The sequence below is a fragment of the Manis pentadactyla genome, chromosome X, assembly GCF_030020395.1.
Source record: "Manis pentadactyla isolate mManPen7 chromosome X, mManPen7.hap1, whole genome shotgun sequence".
Lineage (NCBI taxonomy): Eukaryota > Metazoa > Chordata > Mammalia > Pholidota > Manidae > Manis > Manis pentadactyla.
The window spans coordinates 63,227,257-63,249,562 of NC_080038.1; the positions used below are offsets into that span (position 1 = coordinate 63,227,257).

General features: G+C 37.6%; 1 protein-coding gene across 1 annotated transcript in view; it reads right to left on the bottom strand.

The window, feature by feature from the left end:
* Positions 1 to 22,306, bottom strand: part of TEX11 (testis expressed 11) — a 382,668-nt gene that overhangs the window by 349,089 nt on the left and 11,273 nt on the right. Inside the window, exons 4-6 of the mRNA XM_036898307.2 lie at positions 8,694 to 8,773; positions 1,434 to 1,514; positions 1,223 to 1,342 (exon numbers count right to left, since the gene is read on the bottom strand). Coding sequence (XP_036754202.2) covers positions 1,223 to 1,342; positions 1,434 to 1,514; positions 8,694 to 8,773 — 281 coding nt within the window. The remainder of the gene's footprint in view (positions 1 to 1,222; positions 1,343 to 1,433; positions 1,515 to 8,693; positions 8,774 to 22,306) is intronic.

Genomic DNA, 22,306 nt, shown 5'->3' on the forward strand with positions numbered 1-22,306 from the left:
ATTAACTTGAACTGGATAATAGACCTAAGTACAAGTACTTAAACTATAGACACTTAGATATGGAGACACTGGGACCCTAATACACTACTAATGGGAGTGTAAAATGGTGCAGCCACTACAGAAAAGCCTAGCAGTTTCACAACAATGTTTAAAAGGTTAAATAAATATAGATATGGTATTATTTAGCAATTCTATTCCTAGGTATATATCCTAGAGAAATAAAATACATACACACACGAAAATCTGTACATTAATACTCACAATAGAAGTATTCATAATAGCCCAAAGTTGGAAACAATGCAAATGTTTATCAATGGATTAATAGATAAACAAAATGTGGTATATCTAAACAGTGGGACATTTGGTAATAAAAAGATAAAGTACTAATACATGCTACTATAACATGGATGAACCTTGGAAACATGCTAAGTGAAAGAAGCTAGTCAAAAATAACCACTTATTGTATGGTGCATTTATATGAAATATCGAGAATAGGTAGATTAGTGATTGCCAGGGCTGGGGTCAGGAGGAATGGGAAGTGACTGTTAACAGGTAGGGGGTTTCTTTAAGCAGTGATAAAAAATTTTTAAACTTAGATTGTGGTAAAGGTTGCACAATTCTGTGAATATACTAAAACCACTGAGTTGTTCATTTTAAATGTGTGAATACTATATTCATATGCAATATTAATTATATCTCAATAAAGATGTTAAAAAAATAAGGATTATACTAGACAATTTTTAAGGTCTCTTTCATTTCTAGAATTACATAATTACAGAAAGAAAACTCATCATGGCTTACACTTTGTCAACTGAACTGAACACCTAACTGCATGGTGACAAAAGGAAAAAACCCACAAGCCAAACAAAGGTAAAGTACAACTTTGAACACTGTTAGCAACAGACTTATAGAAAACAACAGCAAACGACCCAGAACAATTGCAAATGAGAAGGCTCTTTTCAGGCACATATTTTACGCAGACTGTAAATGTAAGAGAGTCACAAACAGAATATAGGTGTTTCAAGCAGAGGCTACAGCCATGAGTAAATGACAGACATTACACGCAATAGTTGAAAATGATGTTTGGTTATATATTATTAGTCTTTCCAACCTCATCCATCTCCCACACAGATACCAATCACCATCAATAATATTACCTTCAGATATAAAACAGTTTTTTTAAAAGATCAAATATAATATCCTATAAAAGGCCAATACCTACCGACTCTGCTTGGTAAGAAAGCACTTTGAGAAGGTCCCTCTCCACAACTATCTTCTGCATAGTCGCATAGGCTTCAGTGGAGCAACTCTGCATTAATCTGATGTATAATTGCTCCAGACCCTGGAAAATAAAACCACAGTACAATGTAATGATGCAAATAACCACAATTGTTACTAATAATTACCACAGCTAAAAATCAGTGGTAACTTACAGCCATGGCAGCTTGAAAAAATTCATCAGCGATCACAGCATTTCCAACTTCCACCCATCCTTTTCCTGTTTTCATATTCATCTGAAAGAGAGAAGTTAGAAAATAATTTTTAAAACTTCACGCCTCCTCCAAACTGGTTAAGGAGGATACTGGAGAAAATATTTAATCTTTGTCCCTATTCAAAAGTGTAATCCACAGAAAACAAAAAAGTAACAGTCAGGCTTTATTAGAATCATGTCTTCTTTGAACTCCATAATTTAAGAGAAATGGTCTTAAAAGCAACACTAAAAAATTAATTAACTTGAAAACACATCTTCTACAAAAACATTAAAACAGAACATTGGGATAATTTGGATAGGAATGGAAAGTTCTGAAAAATTAATGTTTCACATACTTGAATGGTATATGATAAACATTGTAAGTCAACACACCTGGGTTCCAGTCTTTAATTACACCTCTAATAAAATTTTTGTTAATCCAAAAAATGTTTATTAAGTATCCTTTACCTGCTAGGCACCCTGAAGAAGCTTATGACATTGTATATGACAGACATCTAAATAAACAGGTGATATGGAAAATGGACAAATGTTATGGAAGTCAACAAGGGCTGAATAAAGACAGAGGATTCAGCACGCACTACACCCACTGCTTCTATTATAAATCCCTAAAAATGATGTATATATATATAACATATATATATACATAGTATGAATACTATATTCATATGCAATATTATAAATACACTATAAACTTTACTATAAATTTCATATACTAGAAATGTTATAAATCTCTAGAAATATTAGAAATACATACATATTTTCCTCATTCAATAAAAAGTCCTGCAAAATAAGGGGCATTTTCAGTTGACCTGAAATTATAAATAGCAAATGTGAGGAGGCAAAAAAAAACAACTCAAAATACACAAAAAGGCAAAATGTAGAAATATTCTAGATGTGACCAGTATCAGGAAGTTGGCTGCCCCCTACTAGGGAATTATCTTTTCCCCTCCTCCCTAGGAAAGAACAGTGAGTACAATCACTTACGCTGGAGAAAAATAGATTTCCAGGTGGCTGACAACTCAGGTCTTTGCAAAACATCCAGTTCTACCTCTGCATGTTACTTAATTCAAGTTATAGTAAACAGGGTGACACAGTGTTTACAGAAGACTATCAAGGAATCTCAAATCAAATACAAACAAGAATCACCACACAACTGAGGGAAGCCAATACCATGAAAGGACATCACATGCAACAATCAAAAGAATACCTGAGAAAATAGAATTAAGAGATCTAGCAGATGGAAACAAAAGAGAAATACCACTACTATTCACAGAATTAAATTGTAGTCACAAATAGTAAAATATTTCTTTTAGTTTTCATTCTTCAAAATCAACAAAGTCATAAATGCAAATGTTAGAGGAAACAGAAGGTGGAAAGGTAAAGGTGAGGAAAGGTAGAGAGAATGGTAAATACTAATATCCTCACAGAGTGAAAAGTAAAGATATATCCTCCATAACTGATGAAGAAATAAAAATTAACTAAGTTATTTAAAGTTCTGAAAAGAGCCATCAGATAAAATCAAAATAGTATAACTAACACAAACTGAAAAGGGGAGTAGGGGTATGTAATATGAAATAAATTTTCATCTATCATAGCATAAAAACTAGATCATATGTAGAACTGATAAATCAAGATTTAATTATTATTATTATGGGCTAAATTGTGTCCCATGCCCCCCCAAAATTCATATGTTGAAGCCTTAACTCCGGTATTTCAGAATGTGACTGTATTTGAAGATAAGGTCTTTAAAAAGGTGGTGAATTTAAAATGTGTGTGTGCCCTAATCTAAATGACTGGTGTCCATGCAAGACAAAATTTGGATAAACAAAAGGACACCAGGGATATGCACACACAGAGGAAAGGCCATGAGGACACAGGAAGAAGGAAGCCATCTACAAGTCAAGGAGAGAGGCCTGAGAAGAAAGTATAAACATACCAACACCTTGATCTCAGAAATCTAGCCTCCAGAATTTTGAGAAAATTAATTTCTAATATTTTGGCTACCCAGTATGCAGCAGTTTGTTATGGCAGCCATAGCAAACTAATACTGTGATACAAGCAAATGATTAAGACACATGGAGGTGATCAAGTGCAATTCATCTCAGGGATACAAGGATGCTACAACATTCAAAAATCCATCAACATCATCCACCACATCAACAAAAAGAAGGACAAAAAACACATGATCATCTCCATAGATGCTGAAAAAGCATTCAACAAAATTCAACAACCATTCATGATAAAAACTCTCAACAAAATGGGTATAGAGAGCAAGTACCTCAAATTAATAAAGGCCATATATGACACACCTACACCCAACATCATACTTAACAACAAGATGCTGAAAGCTTTTCAACTAAGATCTGGAACAAGAAAGGGATGCCCAGTCTCCCCACTCTTATTCAACATAATACTGGAGGTCCTAGCCATGGCAATCAGACAAAAAAAAGAAACACAAGGCATCCAGATTGGCAAGGAAGAAGTCAAACTGTCACTGTTTGCAGATGACATGATATTGTACATAAAAAACCCTAAAGACTCCACTCTAAAACTACTAGATCTAATATCTGAATTCAGCAAAGTGGCAGGGATACAAAATTAATACACAGAAATCTGTGGCTTTCCTATACACAAATGATTAACTAACAGAAAGAGAAATCAGGAAAACAATTCCATTCACAATTGCATCAAAAAAAAAATAAAACACCTAGGAATAAACCTAACCAAGGAAGTGAAAGACCTATGCCCTGAAAACTACAAGACACTCTTAAGAGAAATTAAAGAGGACACTAACAAATGGAAACTCATCCCATGCTCTTGGCTAGAAAGAACTAATATTGTCAAAATGGTCATCCTGCCTAAAGTAATCTACAGATTCAATGCAATCCCTATCAAAATACCAACAACATTCTTCAACAAACTGGAACAAATAGTTTTAAAATTCATATGGAACCACAAAAGACCCTGAAGAGCCAAAGCAATCCTGAGAAGGAAGAATAAAGCAGGGGGGAATCTCACTTACCAACTTCAAGCTCTACTACAAAGCAACAGTAATCAAGACAATTTGGTACTGGCACAAGAACAGACCCACAGACCAGAGGAACAGAATAGAAAGTCCAGATATTAACCCAAACATATATGGTGAATTAATATACAATAAAGGAGACACAGATATACAATGGGGAAATGACAGCCTCTTCAAAGGCTGGTGTTGGCAAAACTGGACAGCTACATGTAAGAGATTGAAACCAGATCATTGTCTAACCCCATATAAAAAGTAAATTTGAAATGGATCAAATACATGAATATAAGTCATGAAACCATAAAACTCTTAGAAAAAAACATAGGCAAAAATCTCATGGACATAAACATGAGCAACTTCTTCATGAACATGTCTCCCTGGGCAAGGGAAACAAAGGCAAAAATGAACAAGTGGGACTATATCAAGCTGAAAAGCTTCTGTACAGCAAAGGACACCATCAATAGAACAAAAAGGTATCCTACAGTATGGGAGAATATATTCATAAATGACAGATCCGATAAAGAGTTGACATCCAAAATATATAAAGAGTTTACGCACCTTACCAAACAAAAAGCAAATAATCCAATTAAAAAATGGGCACAGGAGCTGAACAGACAGTTCTCCAAAGAAGAAATTCAGATGGTTAACAGGCACATGAAAAGATGCTCCACATCACTAATATCAGATAAATGCAAATTAAAACCACAATGAGATACCACCTCACACCAGTTAGGATGGCCAACATCCAAAAGACAAACAACAAGAAATGTTGGTTTGGATGTGGAGAAAGGGGAACCCTCCTACACTGCTGGTGGGAATGTAAATTAGTTCAACCATTGTGGAAAGCAGTATGGAGTTTCCTCAAAACACTCAAAACAGAAATACCATTTGACCCAGGAATTCCACTCCTAGGAATTTACCCTAAGAATGCAGGAGCCCAGTTTGAAAAAGACAGATGCACCCCTATGTTTATCACAGCACTATTTACTATAGCCAAGAAATGGAAGCAACCTAAGTGTCTATCAGTAGATGAATGAATAAAGAACATATGGTACGTATACACGGTGGAGTATTATTCAGCCATAAGAAGAAAACAAATCCTACCAGCAACAACATGGATGGAGCTAGAGGGTATTATGCTCAGTGAAATAAGCCAGGTGGAAAAAGACAAGTATCAAATGATTTCACTCATCTGTGGAGTATAAGAACAAAGAAAAAAACTGAAGGAACAAAACAGCAGCAGATGCACAGAACCCAAGAATGGACTAACAGTTACCAAAGGGAAAGGGTTTGGAGAGGATGGGTGGGAAAGGAGGGATAAAGGGGAAAAAAAGGGTCATTATGATTAGCTGACATAATGTAGGGGGCGCCACAGGGAGGGCTGTACAACACAGAGAAGACAAGTAATGATTCTATAGCATCTTACTACACTGATGGACAGTGACTCTAATGGGGTATGTGGGGTGGGACTTGATGATGGGGGGAGTCTAGTAATCATAATATTGTTCATGTAATTGTAGATTAATGATACCAAAATAAAGAAAAAGTTTTTTAAGATACATGGAGGTAACCATGAGAAGTGAAAATAGAAATGGTTACAAGTAATAGCCTTAAAATATAAACACATAGGTACAAGGCAATTCAATGCAGCACCCAAATGTCCAAGAAAAGGGGCTGGTTGAAAATAATAAGGTACATGCACCAACTAAATAGTATGTAGCTATTTAAAAACTTAGGATCTCTATATACTGCTATGAAGGGATCTCTAGGATACAGTGTTAAATGGGATAAAAGATAGGTGGGAAAAAAATATATGGAATGCTACCATTAATCTAAGAACCCTGAGGTGGGGAAAGATACATATACCTATTTGCCTATATTTAAAAACCAAAAGGATAAATAGTAAAATAAAATAGTGATCTATAGGGAAGGGAAGGAACAGTGTTGAGTAGACAGAAGCTAGATTTATCTGAATATATTTCCCTTTGTAGATTTGATTTCAGAACCATGTAAATATTTTACATTATAAAACAAAATTCAGTCAAAACAGGGAAAGCAATCACTAAAAAAGAAAACCACACAAATAGAAACAAATGAACCTATGTATCAAGTCAGTAGCCTAACCACAGAGAAAGGAATTATTCCAAGTAATTTTAAAACAATATTTTAATATAAAAACAATATTTTCACTGTATATACCTAGTGGGTTACATCATAAGAATAAAAGAAGTGCAAAAATTATTAAACTGTTTTTATAAATCATTCTTAGTAATAATATTGATATTGCCATATTCCAAAACTGTTATGAGTATTCATTTTTAGGACAAAACAGTTACTCATTATATTAATGTTGTTAGGCACCAAGACTGTTAGTACCAGAGAAAGAAGATACAAATGTAAAATTACGAAGCTAAGTAAAAACCCTGTCATCCTAAATATCAATTGGAAATATTAGTATGAATTTATTATATATGTTCTCTTTTAAAAAATATGAATTTCATAGCTCTGTCCACTAAAAAGTTCTAGAAACAATGACCAGTGCAATAGCAGTGAGCATTTCTAATGTTCAGATTGTGGTTTCTAAGTAACATTGTCCACTAAAAGAAAACAGGGCTCCTTAGAGGAATGGCTGCATCCAGGTCTAGGGCAGAAACTATACAAGGTGAGCCTGAATATCTTGTCATTAAAGAAGTCAAATAAAGCTATTAAAGACTACTGGGGTGTTGTGATTTTAAAACAATATTTTGTTTTAAAAAGGACTCAGAATGACCTAAAAGAGGCTCCTTTTGGCCGAAGATAGGGCATTGTGTTCCAATAAGAAAAATAACTACACTGGATAGAAATTCATTAAATTTGTTAAAATCCATGAGTTCACAACGATACTTTTTTTAAAAATCTACTTAGTCATCATTTAAGAAGTTAGAGAACAAATTCATTTTTCAAAAAACTGCTGAATAAAAGAAAGAATCAAGACTTTCTTACAAAATTATACTTCAGGGTAACCAAATAGTCGGTGAGGGAAGTTTCTATCTATTCCACTTAATAAACAAAGAAGGAATACAGAATTATAATGTGCAAACACCTCCAGAAATACTGGATCTAGGGACAATAATTATCAAGAACACTAATACAACAGAAAGGAGACAAGCAGACATTAGTGCTTCCTGATGGAAATACACCATACTGCCTGTGAACCATTCTTGATGAAACAAAACCTGAATCGGATCAAGCTTCTAAATCTAACTAACAGTTTACAGGAAAAAGAGGAGACAGAAGACTATATTAAATGACACCACAAGGATAAAGTCATCAGAATCCAGAATATAGGCAACTCTACAGGACAACCAACCTGGTTTCTTCAACAAATAAATTTGTTTAACAGATTTTTTTAAAAAAGGAAGGGAAAACATGTAGATTAAAAGACACACTTACAAAATATGAGGTGTGGATTTTATTTAACCCTGATTCTAAGACACCAACTAGAGAGAGAAAGAGGGCAGGTAGATGGTGCAGGGTTAGGGGGAGACTGTATATTTGATCATTTCAGAAAATCTTTGTTAAATTTTATAAGGTGTGATAACAAGTATTGGGTTTTGTTTGAATAAAAGCAATACCTTGTCATTTAGAGATACATGCTGAAATATTTATGGGCAAAATGACACATTTTGGATTCATTTCAAAATAATCCATGGAGCCAGGGGTTTGCTGTTGGAGGAGATACAGAAAAAACAAAAGTGGTCATGAGTTGATGACTAACCTAGCTGAGTGATGAGTAAATGGGGGAATCATTTTACTATCTTATCAATTTTGTGTGCTCATTTGAGCTTTTCAATAAAATATTGTTTTAAAACACTGGAAAAAGTATTTCCCTCTCAAAAAAATATATTTGCCTCTGGGGAGAAAGATGGGGGTACGGAGGGATGGAGCAGAGAGCTATTAGTTTTTATTACTTTCATTACTTTCCATAAATCCTGAATTGTAACTTCAATATTTAATCCACTGAATCATGGCAGTAACTACAGTACTGCTGAACACTTTAATTGTAGGAGACATAATTATCAATAAAGGAACATGGATATAGCACTATAAGATATGACCCCTTTCTGGGTTTACACTAACTTCAACCATCTTAGTGGGAGTAATGACTATCCCAATTCATCTCACTTACTTAGGACTTACCAAAATGTGTCTTTTAATAAATTCTTCTGAAGCAGCTGAGCCTTCACACATACACACCAACTTGCAAGCAACATGCTGTACTGCAAAACAGTAATTAGACACCCATAAACACAAAACATTCATTTTCTTTTTATATACACCTATAAAGAGTGAAGTAAAACCAGTTTTGCTGTTAAAAATAAGAATTTTAAAGGCTTTAAAAAATCAATTATCAAAAGTAAATGACCTGATGCCCATCAATAGATGAATGGATAAAATGATGTGGTACATATACACAACAGAATACTATTCAACCATAAAGAAAAAGAAAGAAAGAAATCCTGCCATCTGACCATCTGGATAGACCTAGAGGGTATGATGTTAAGTGAAATAACCTAGGCAGATAAAAACAAATACTGTATGATTTCACTTATTTGTGTAATCTAAAAACAAACCAAAACAAAATGAATAAAAATAGCAGTAGACTCATAGACACTGAGAAGTAACTGCTGGTTACCATTGGGGAGGGGTTGGGGTGGGTGGGAAAGGGAATTAAAGGGCACAGTAATTCACAATCACATTATAAGTTGGTCATGAAGATGGTAGTGCAGCATGGAGAATATAGCCAATGATTCTGTAACATCTTCCTATGTTGATGGATAGTAATTGCACTAGAGGGGGAAGTATTTAATAATATGGGTAACTGTTGAACCACTGTGTTTGTATACTTGAAACTAATATAAGATTGTACATCAAGGGTACTTCAATTTTTAAAAATGGAAAAAAAGCCAATATGGAGTCAGTAATCCAAGGCATACTATTCTAAAATCAAAGAAAGGGGGGGAAAAGTAAAGGACCTGAAAATTATCAAGTGAATCATTTGTTTAATGCTTCAGTCAGATACTTAATTTTTAAATTTTAATTTCTGCAGGTCTTAAATCCCAAAGACTCACTGAAGATATATGGTTCCATGTGATGCTTTTGCATGTACCATGCTGGCAGCAAAATAACTCTAAAAAATTGTAACCTAAAGCTATTCAACATCTAACAAAATTTCCGAACATCAGAGAAGTTTTAAATTATTCTCCTAAAATGTGAAACTTTCTAAATATATGCTGGAGACAGTGTAAAAGTACGTAAGTATAGCTTAGAAAATACAGGTATCTTCATAATACAGTTCATTTCCCCTGAAAATCAGAAAGTTTGCATGAGTGTGACCTCTTTATTTGTGTAGTTTCTTTTTTTAAGGTGTGATTGATACACACTCTTATGAAGGTTTCACATGAAAAAACCATGTGGTTACTACATTTACCCATATTATCAAGTCTGCACCCATACCCCAATGCAGTCACTGTCAATCAGTGCAGCAAGGTGCCACAGATTCACTATGTGCCTTCTCTGTGCTACACTGTTCTCCCCGTGATCCCCCATACCATGTGTACTAAACATAATACCTGTCAATCCCCTTCTTCCTCCCCCCACCCACTGGCCCTCCCACACACATCCCCTTTGGTAACCACTAGTTCATTCTTGGAGTCTCTGAGTCTGCTGCCATTTTGTTCCATCACTTTCGCTTCATTGTTATACTCCACAAATGAGGGAATTCATATGTCATTTGTCTTTCTCTACCTGGCATATTTCACTGAGCATAATGTCCTCCAGCTCTATACATTGTTGTAAATGGTAGGATTTGTTTCTTTCTTATGGCTGAATAGTATTCCATTGTAAATACGTACCACATCTTCTTTATCCTTTCATCTACTGATGGACACTTAGGTTGCTTCCATATCTTGGCTATTGCAAAAAGTGCTGTAATAAACATAGGGGTGCATATGTCTTTTTGAATCTTAGAAGTTGTATTCTTTGGGTAAATTCCAAGGAGTGGGATTCCTGGGTCAAATGGTATTTCTGTTTTGAGTTTTTTGAGGAACCTCCATATTGCTTTCCACAATGGTTCAACTAGCTTACATTCCCACCAGCAGTGTAGAAGGGTTCCCCTTTCTCCACATCCTCATCAGCATTTGTAGTTCTTAGTCTTTTGGGTGGTGGCAGTCCTTACTGGTGTGAAGTGATACCTCATTGTGGTTTTAATTTGCATTTCCCTGATGATTAGTGATGTGGAGAATCTTTTCATGTCGCTGTTGGCCATCTGAATTTCTTCTTTGGAGAACTGTCTCTTCATATCCTCTGCCCATTTGTTAATCGGGTTATTTGCTTTTTGGCTGTTGAGGCATGTAAGTTCTTTATATATTTTGGGTGTTAACCCCTTGTTGGATATGTTACTTACAAATATATTCTCCCATACTGTAGGATGCCTTTTTGTTCTGTCGATGATGCCCTTTGCCATACAGAAACTTTTTAGTTTGATGTAGTCCCATCAGTTCATTTTTGCTTTTCTTTTCCTTGATTGAGGAGATGCGTTCAGGAAGAAGTTGTTCATGCTTATATTCAGGAGATGTTTGCCAACGTTGTCTTCTAAGAGTTTTATAGTTTCATGACTTACATTCAAGACTTTAATCCATTTGGAGTTTACCTTTCTGTAAGGGGTTAAACAATAATCCAGTTTTATTCTCTTGCATGCAGCTGTCCAGTTTTGCCAACATCAGCTGTAGAAGAGGCTGTCATTTCCCCATTGTATGTCCATGGCTCCTTTACCATATATTAGTTGAACATATATGGTTGGGTTCATATCAGGGCTCTCTAGTCTGTTCCATTGGTATATGGGTCTGTTCTTGTGCCAGTACCAAATTGTCTTGATAACTGTGACTTTGTAGGAGAGCTTTAAGTTGGGGAGCATAATTCCACCTGCTTTATTCTTCCGTCTCAGGATTGCTTTGGCTATTCCAAGTCTTTTGTGGTTCCATATGAATTTTAGGATGATTTTCTCTAGTTCATTGAAGAATGCTATTGGTATTTTGATAGGAATTCCATTGAATCTATAGATTGCTTTAGGCAGGATGGCCATTTTGACAATATAAATTCTTCCTATCCATGAGCATGGGACGTGTTTCCATTTATTGGTCTCTTCTTTAATTTCTCTCTTGAGTGTCTTGTAGTTTTCAGAGAGCAGGTCTTTCATTTCTTTGGTTAGGTTTATTCCTAGGTATTTTATCCTTTTTGATGCAACTGTGAATGGAATTGTTTTCCAGATGTCTCCCTCTCCTAGTTCATTGTTAGTGTATAGGAATACCACAGATTTCTGTGTATTAATTTTGCATCCTGGAACTTTGCTGAATTCAGGTATTAGATCTAGCAGTTTTGGAGTAGATTCTTTAGGGTTTTTTATGTACAATATCATGTCATCTGCAAACAGGGACAGCTTAACTTCTTCCTTGCAAATCTGGATGCCTTTTATTTCTTTGTGCTGTCTGATAGCTGTGGCTAGGACATCCAGTACTATGTTGAATAGAAGTGCAGGAAGTGGGCATCCTTGTCTTGCTCCCGATCTTAAAGGAAAAGCTTTCAGCTTCTCGCTGTCAAGTATAATGTTGGCTGTGGGTTTGTCATATATGGCCTTTATTATGTTGAGGTACATTTTGCTGAGAGTTTTTATCATGAATGGATGTTGTATTTTGTCAAATGCTTTCTCAGCATCTATGGAGATGATCATGTGGTTTTTCTCCATTTTGTTGATGTGGTGGATGATGTTGATGGATTTTCTAATGTTGTACCATCCTTGCATCCCTGGAATAAATCCTACTTGATCATAATGGATGATTTTTTAAATTTATTTTTGAATTCTGTTTGCTAATCTTTTGTTGAGTATTTTTGTATCTATGTTCATCAGGGATATTGGTTGGCAATTTTCTTTTTTTGTGGGGTCTTTGCCTGGTTTTGGTATTAGAGTGATGCTGGCATCATAGAATGAGTTTGGAAATATTCCTTCCTCTTCTATTTTTTGGAAAATGTTAAGGAAAATGGGTATTAGGCCTGAACTATATGTTTGATCAAATTCACCCATGAAGCCTTCTGGTCCAGGGTTTTTCATCTTAGGTAGTTTTTTGATTACCAGTTCAATTTCGTTGCTGGTAATTGGTCTGTTCAGATTTTCTGTTTCTTCCTTGGTCAGCCTTGGAAGGTTGTATTTTTCTAGAAAGTTCTCCATTTCTTCTAGGTTTTCCAGTTTGTTAGCATACAATTTTTCATAGTATTCTCTAATAATTCTTTGTATTTCTGTGGTGTCCGTAGTGATTTTTTCTTTCTCATTTCTGATTCTGTTTATGTGTGCAGACTCTTTCTTTCCTTGATAAGTCTGGCTATGGATTTATCTATTTTGTTTATTTTCTCAAATAACTAGCTCTTGCTTTCATTGATTCTTTCTATTGTTTTATTCTTCTCGATTTTATTTATATCTGCTCTAATCTTTATCATGTCCCTCCTTCTACTGACTTTGGGCCTCATTTGTTCTTCTTTTTCCAGTTTCATTAATTGTGAGTTTAGACTGCTCATATGGGATTGTTCTTCTTTCCTGAGGTAGGCCTGTATTGCAATATACTTTCCTTTAGCACGGCCTTGGCTGCATCCCACAGATTTTGCAGTGATGAACTATTGTCATTTGTCTCCATATATCGCTTTATCTCTGTTTTTATTTGGTCATTGATTCATTGGTTATTGGTTATTTAGGAGCATGTTGTGAAGCCTCCATGTGTTTGCGTGATTTTTCATTTTCTTTGGATAATTTATTTCGATTTTCATATCTTTGTGGTCTGAGAAACCGGTTGGTACAATTTCAGTCTTTTTGAATTTACTGATGCTCTTTTAGTGGCCTAGTATATGATCTATTCTTGAAAATCTTCCATGTGCACTTGAGAAGAATGTGTATTCTGCTGCTCTTAGGTGTAGAGTTCTGTACATGTCTGTTAGGTCCATCTGTTCTAATGTGTTGCTCAGTGTCTCTGCCTCCTTACTTATCTTCTGTCTGGTTGATCTGTCCTTCAGAATGAGTGGAGTGATGACGTCTCCTAGAATGAATGCATTGCATTCTATTTCATCTTTTAATTCTGTTAGTATTTGTTTCAAATATGTGGGTGCTCCTGTGTTGAGAGCATAGATATTTATAATGATTATATGTTCTTGTTGGATTGACCCCTTTATCATTATGTAATGTCCTTCTTTGTCTCTTGTGACTTTCTTTGTTTTGATGTCTATTTTGTCTGATACAAGTACTGCCACCCCTGTTTTTTTCTATTAGTTGCATGAAATATTTTTTTCCATCCTTTCACTTTTAGTCTCTGTAAGTCTTTGGGTTTAAAGTGAGTTTCTTGTAGGCAGCATATAGATGGGTCTTGTTTTTTTATCCATTTAGTGACTCTATGTCTTTTTATTGGTGCATTCAGTCCATTTACATTTAGGGTGATTATTGATAGGTATGTACGTATTGCCATTGCAGACTTGAGATTTGTGGCTACCAAAGGTTCAATCTTAACTTCCTTACTATCTAGGAGTCTAACTTAACTCACTTAATATGCAATTACAAACACAATCTAAAGGTTCTTTTCTTTTTCCCCTCCTTTTTCTTCGTCCTCCATTCTTTTTATATTAGGTATCATATTCTGTACTCTTTGTCTATCCCTTGATTGACTTTGGGGATAGTTAATTTAATTTTACATTTGCTTAGTAATGAGCTGTTCTACTTTCTTTACTATGGCTTTACTACCTCTGATGACAGCTATTAAACCTTAGGAACACTTCCATCTATAGCAGTCCCTCCAAAATAGACTGTAGAGATGGTTTGTGGGAGGTAAATTCTCTCAGCTTTTGCTTATGTGGAAATTGTTTAATCCCTTCTTCAAACTTAAATGATAATCTTGCCGGATAAAGTAATCTTGGTTCCAGGCCCTTCTGCTTCATGGCATTAAATACATCATGCCACTCCCTTCTGGCCTGTAAGGTTTGTGCTGAGAAGTCTGATGTTAGCCTGATAGGCTTTCCTTTGTATGTGATCTTATTTCTCTCTCTGGCTGCTTTTAAAAATTCTGTCCTTATCTTTGATATTTGCCATTTTAATTACTATATGTCTTGGTGTTGTCCTCCTTGGGTCCCTTATGTTGGGAGATCTGTGGATCTCCATGTCCTGAGAGACTATCTCCTTCCCCTGATTTGGGAAGTTTTCAGCAATTACCTCCTCAAAGACACTTTTTATCCCTTTCTCTCTCTTCTTCTTCTTCTGGTACCCCTATAATGTGAATATTGTTCCATTTGGATTTGTCACACCATTCTCTCAATATTCTTTCATTCTTAGAGATCCTTTTTTCTCTCTGTGCCTCAGTTTCTTTCTATTCCTCTTCTCTAGTTTCTATTTCATTTATCGTCTCCTCCACCATATCCAATCTGCTTTTAATACCCTCCATTGTGCTCTTCAATGATTGGCTCTTCGATTGGAATTCATTCCTGAGTTCTGAATATCTTTCTGTACCTCCATTAGCCTGTTAATGACTTTTATTTTGAACTCCCTTTCAGGAAGAGTCATGAGGTCCATATTATCTTTCTCAGGAGTTGTATTAATAACTTTACTCTGAACCAGGTTCCTTTGGTGTTTCATATTTGTATATGGCGCCCTCTAGTGCCCAGAAGCTCTACTCTCTGGATCTTCTCAGTCCCTGAAGCAATGTCGGAGGTTGCAGGGGAGTGGTATTGGTGCCTGCGGGGTGGAAAGAGCTGTTTCCTGTTTCCCGGCTGCTATGCCTGTCTCCACTGCCTGAACCAGTGGGCCAAGCACACAGGTATAAGCCTCTATGCTTTGCATTTGGATTTGCTGTAGACAGATCTTCCCTCTGGCTGGTGTAATGCCAGGGTAGCATTTGCCAGTTAGCAAGCCAGGTGGGGCTAGCCAGGAGAAAGGCACAGTAGACTGCCTATCACAGAGGGGGTCCTTGGAGCTGTGTAGCCAGCCAGGGAGCTGGAGCACCTGGAAGTCGTGAAAGCTCCCAACTTTCTGGACAGAGTGCACCCACACAATTTTGTCTACCTGTCCTTTCTCCTGAGCAGTAAGCTCTGTGGAATTCCTGCCCCTTTAGCAGCCCTCTTGCTAAGGGCTTCCTTGTTAGTAACTATCTCAGACTGCACGTCCTTTCTTTTGTCTCAGGGCAGCTGGATATGGATCCCTGCTTTCCACAAGCACCTGGGATCTCAGTCTCTCCAGGAATTCTTCCTGTCTTAGCTTTCCAATCCCCTAGTTATGAGCACATCATGAAAGCACCTTGAAATGTAGGTTTGTGCTCCCAGAGCAGATCTCCTGAGTTAGGTATTCAGCAGTCCCAGGCCTCCACTCCCTCCCCGCTCCATTTCTCTTCATCCTGCCTGTGAGCTGGGGTGAGGGAAGGGCTTGGGTCCCACCGGGCCACAGCTTTGGTACGTTACCCTGCTCCGTGAGGTCTGCTCTTTTCTCCAGGTGTATGCAGTCTGGTGCTGTCCTTTCCTGTTGCTCTTTCACAATCAGTTGTATTAATTATATTTTCATATTATGTGCAGTTTTAGGAGGAAGCCTCTATCTCTCCTCTCATGCCGCCATCTTTAATCTCTATTTGTGTGTAGTTTCTTTCATCATAAAACATACCAAATATTTTTAAAGAGGACTTCACATGTAACCGAGCTCTTTGCCTTGATGTTAGATCTCAGCAGCTGTTCTACCTATACTAATATCATTTTTAACTAATATTCCATTGAAAAGGAGATTTGCCCAGCTGAAATTACAGGGTAAACAAGATTTTTATTACCCATCATGAAATGTAAAATCTATTCATCCCTTAACAAAATTAATTTGTGTCTGAAAAACACTTCCAATAAAATTATTTGCTTTTTTTTCATCCCACCCTTTGCCTCCATAAAATAATTTCTAATATATGTTTACATTATCTTGCATTTCCAGTTTTGAACATGTTTATTTTCTTCCAAAATGCAATGAATTCTTCAATATTCTCAAGGACTCTGATCTCTCAACTCTTATTTCCCCTCTCCAAAGACATCTTCAGTAATTCTCTCTCACTTTACTCCTTCCCCTCTACCTTCAAATATAGCCATCTTCCTTCCTTGAAAAAATCAACTAACTCCACTGTGCTTCAAGTTTTCATCCCCTTTCTCCACTTCCTTTCACTACCAAACGACTTGAATGGAATGGTCTACTGCGTCCATTTTCTTGCAATCCACACATCTCCTTAAGCTCCTGCAATCTGTTTTGCATCCGTACCACTTTACTAAAACTGCACTCCCAAAGACCATCTTCCATAACTGTTCAGCAACATCTCACAATGATCATAACCCTTTTGGAAAAGTGCTGCTTCCTTGGCCTCACACTGTCCTGGTTCAGCACTGAGCAGTGTCCCTCTGTGAGAAATGTCTAAGACCTCTGTTCCCATCCCCACATTCTTGATTCAACTGTTTACAGTTATAAGCAATAAGCCTTCACACTTCAGGACAAAGGAAGCTGAAGCTGAGACAGAATGCTACCACAGTATAAAGATGCTTTGTTACTGTTGCTCTATCTTTGTCTTCCCCAAGCCTGTTATTGGCCCCTCTATATTAAGAAGACCTTAGTTCTTAATATAGTGGGGTTAATAGTTTGGTGCTTGCTGACTGACTCTTTACATCTGCCTTACTCTGCTCCATCAGTACCCACAGCTTGATATTTGAATTGACTCTAGAAAATGCATAGTGTTGTATCCTCTGGCATTTCTGAGTTCTTCATTTTGATTGTTTATTTGACTTCAGCTCATTCCTTCCCAGATCCTCAAGCATACATACACCTGGTGTTTTTGTTCTGGAGTCTTACCTTGTCCCTTTCACCTACTGCCTGCCATAATATGATACGACTACCCTATAAGGAATATGTACTCAATAAATGGGTAGTGAGTCCCCTCTAGAATATTCTGACAGTTCCTTTTCATCTCCTGTTCTTGTTCTTCTTCCCATACCTTACCTGGAAAGCCAAGGTAAAAATCTCACTACTCTGTTCTCTCAACACCATTGGTTCTTAGAATTTGGTATGTGTAAGAATTCTTGAGAAAATTTTTCAAATTACAGACACATCCATATCTCATCCTAAACCTAATAATAAATCAAAAACCCCAATGGTGGAGTCTAGCCATCTGTATTTTAACAGGGTCCACAGGTGATTCTTAATTATACCAATGTTTAAGAACCACTTTTCTTTATCCTCTCCTTCAGAAAACTCAGCTACCCTGAAGGCTTTGCAACAGATAGAAAAAGCCTGGCATCTCTGCCTCCATACTGTATTTGTCTACTTTGCTACTTTAACTTATGGGCCAAAAGAAAAAGAGAAAAGAAAAAAAGGAAAAGGGTTCCTACAAATCCCCGCAAATGGACTGATTAATCATCAAAAGGAATTTTGCTGACAATTTGAGATTTCTGCAAATACCTTCTTACCCAAAGCTTGGCTCCCTTCAGGAGATAGAGAAATACATATGAAAATAATGATCAACCTGTCAAAGAATTATAGGAGCATCATAACCAGACCTAGGTTGGGGAGAGACAACTAACCAAGGATACAGACTTTCTTAGCTCTTCTCGGACCCGCACTGGAGCCCAGGTTTCTGCAGCCTTCAGTCACCTCCAAACCTGCTCCCCATCATGCTCCCTCTTTTCCTAGCATAAAAGAAGCATGAAATTAACCCTGAGTTAAGATAAGGCTTTAGGACATTAGTCCACTATCTTCTCAGTCTGCTGGCTTTCTGTACAAAGTTGTCCCAATTTTCCTTGCCCCAGCTTCTTGTCTCTCAATTTACTGAGATGTTGTGCAATGAGTGGAATAAGCTTGGACTCAGTAGTAGATTCAATGATCACCTCCATGTGAAGAACTATAAAATCTACAGGCACCCCAATCTCTCTCATAGGCTCCATAAGGTTGGAGTCTCATATATCCAACCTTATTGTCACTTCATATGCAAAAGGAATAAATTAAAAATTTACAAGTTATTCCTCTACTTCTGGCTCTCCAATTTCTGTTCATTGCTCCATAATTCCTCCCAATAAATAACAATGGTAGTTTATAAATCTTAATGACTTTTTCATCATATAATATAATATAGAGGATAACAGGAAGACGGCAGCATGAGTAGTTCAGTGGAAATCTCCTCCCCAAAACATACGTATTTATGAAAATACAATAAACACAACTATTCCTAAAAGAGACACCTGTGGATACAGTACAACAGCCAAGAAACATCTACATCTGTGAGAACTCAATGTCATATGAAGGGGGTAAGATATAAGCCATGGCCAGGCATGACCCGAGCACTACCCCACCCCAGAATCCGGCGGGAAGAAAGGAGTCGGAATGGGGAGGGAATGAAAGCCCAGGACTGCTAAACAACCAGCTCTAGAAATCCGCACCCAGAGTGCAGACACAAGGTGCATGGGGTGCTGGGTATTAGAGAAACAGAAAAGCAAAACCTGTGGGCAAAAGAATAGCAAGTGCTCTTTGCAAGTCATAAGGAGACAGGGACACCACAGCTGGATGAAGTCATCCTGGCACACTTAGCCAGCAGCTGGGAAACCCAGGGAACTTTAGGCGCCCTAACCACCTGGGCAGCAACGCAGCTCTGAAGCCCCTCACGGCACTAAGCAGCCTGCCAGTCATTCCCACAATTGGCGCGGACACCGATACACCAGCCCAGTAGTGGGAGAGTGGCAGCGTGCGCTGGGGGCATCAGCACTGGAGCAGACCACGAGCGGCTTGTGATAGCCCACCGCAGCAGCGACCGAGCAACCAGGGAGCGGCCCGTGCACACAGGCACCAGTGGCGCCAGAGGAGCCCGGGAGAGATCCGCACGAGCCCGCAGCGGCGGCAACTGAGCGGCCCGAGAGTGGCCGACACGTGCCAGCGGTGGCACTGCCAGAGGGGCACAGGAATCCCAGCCCAACGAACAGCCACCCAGGCCAGACGCAAAGGCCGCTGCTAGCACACAGCTGCCCGGCAGGGGTGCCGCTATCGTGCAGGAGCACACTGGGTGTGCTTACCACTCCCTGCAGGGCTCTGCGCTGCTCTGACGGAGACCCGGCCCACAGCAGCTTAGGGGATTAACCCAGTGGCTCCTCCAGGAGTGTGGGTAACTGACACAGGCAGCAGAGAAAGGCAAGGCATGCAGCAAGCAGGAACGGACTTTCTTCTCCCAGCTGACACACCTGCAACCTGCCTACAGCCACCGCTAGCACCATGAAAAGGCAAAAAAGTTTAGTCCAGTCCAAAATAGATCAGACAGCCCCTGAGAAAGGATCTGCAGAGACAGACCTAACCAGTCTCCCTGAAAAAGAATACAAAATAAAAATCATAAACATGCTGACAGACCTGCAGAGAAATATACAGGAGCTAAGGGATGATGTCCGGAGGGAGATTACAGAAATGAAATAATCTCTGGAAGGATTTATAAGCAGAATGGATAAGATGCAAGACGCTATTGATGGAATAGGAACCAGAGAACAGGAACGCATAGAAGCTGATGAAGAGAGAGATAAAAGGATCTCCAGGAATGAAACAATATTAAAAGAACTGTGTGACCAATCCAAAAGGAACAATATCCACATTATAGGGGTACCAGAAGAAAAAGAAGAGAGAGAAAAGGGATAGAAAGTGTCTTTAAAGAAATAATTGGTGAGAACTTCCCCAAACTGGGGGAGGAAATAGTTGCTCAGACTACAGAAGCACACAGAACTCCCAACAGAAGGAACCCAAAGAGGACAACACCAAGACACATAATAATTAAAACGGCAAAGATAAAGGACAAGGACAGAGTATTCAAGGCAGCCAGACAGAGAAAAAAGGTCACCTACAGAGGAAAACCCATCAGGCTATCATCCGACTTCTCAACAGAAACCTTACAGGCCAGAAGACAATGGCATGATATATTTAATGCAGAGAAACAGAAGGGCATTGAACCAAGAATACTGTATCCAGCATGATTATCATTTAAATATGAAGGAGGGATTAAACAATTTCCAGACAAGCAAAAGTTGAGGGACTTTGCCTCCCATAAACCACCTCTACAGGGCATCTTACAGGGACTGCTCTAGATGGGAGCACACCTAAAAAGAGCACAGAACAAAACACCCAACATATGAAGAATGGAGGAGGAGGAATAAGAAGGGAGAGAAATAATCATCAGACTGTGTTTATAAAAACTCAATACGCGAGTTAAGTTAGACAGTAAGGTAGTAAAGAAGCTAACCTTGAACCTTTGGTAACCACGAATCTAAGCCAGTAATGACAATAAGTACATATCTTTCAATAATCATCCAAAATGTAAATGGACTGAATGCACCAATCAAAAGACACAGAGTAATAGAATGGATAAAAAAGCAAGACCCATCTATATGCTGCTTACAAGAGACTCACCTCAAACCCAAAGACATGCACAGATTAAAAGTCAAGGGATAGAAAAAGATATTTCATGAAAATAGCAGGGAGAAAAAAGCAGGTGTTACAATACTAGTATTAGACAAAATAGACGTCAAAACAAAGAAAGTAACAAGAGATAAAGGAGGACATTACTTAATGATAAAGGGCTCAGTCCAACAAGAGGATATAACCATTACAAACATATATGCACCCAATAAAGGAGCACCAATATATGTGTAACAAATACTAACAAAATTAAAGCAGGAAATAGAATGCAATGCATTCATTTTGGGAGACTTTAACACACCACTCACCCCAAAGAACAGATCCACTAGACAGAAAATAAGTAAGGACACAGAGGCACTGAACAACACACTAGAACAGATGGACCTAATAGACATCTATAGAACTGTACATCCAAAAGCAACAGGATACACATTCTTCTCAAGTGCACATGGAAAATTCTCCAGAATAGACCACATACTAGGACACAAAAAGAGCTTCAGTAAATTCCAAAACATTGAAATCCTACCAACCAACTTTTCAGACCACAAAGGCATACAACTAGAAATAAATTGTACAAAGAAAGCAAAAAGGCTCACAAACACATGGAGGCTTAACAACATGCTCCTAAATAATCAATGGATCAATGACCAAATTAAAATGGAGATCCAGCAATATATGGAAACAAATGACAACAACAACACAAAGCCCCAACTTCTGTGTGACGCAGCAAAAGCAGTCTTAAGAGGAAAGTATATAGCAATCCAGGCATATTTAAAGAAGGAAGAACAATCCCAAATGAATAGTCTAACGTCACAATTATCGAAATTGGAAAAAGAAGAACAAATGAGGCCTAAGATCAGCAGAAGGGACATACTAAAGATCAGAGAAAAAATAAATAAAATTGAGAAGAATAAAACAATAGAAAAAAATCAATGAAACCAAGAGCTGGTTCTTAGAGAAAATAAACAAAATAGATAAGCCTCTAGCCAGACTTATTAAGAGAAAAAGAGAGTCAACACACATCAACAGAATCAGATACGAGAAAGGAAAAATCACAACGGACTCCACAGAAATACAAAGAATTATTAGAGAATACTATGAAAACCTATATGCTAACAAGCTGGAAAACCTAGGAGAAATGGACAACTTCTTAGAAAAATATAACCTTCCAAGACTGACCCAAAAAGAAACAGAAAATCTAAACAGACAAATTACCAGCAAAGAAATTGAGGCAGTAATCAAAAAACTACCCAAGAACAAAACGCCCGGGCCAGATGAA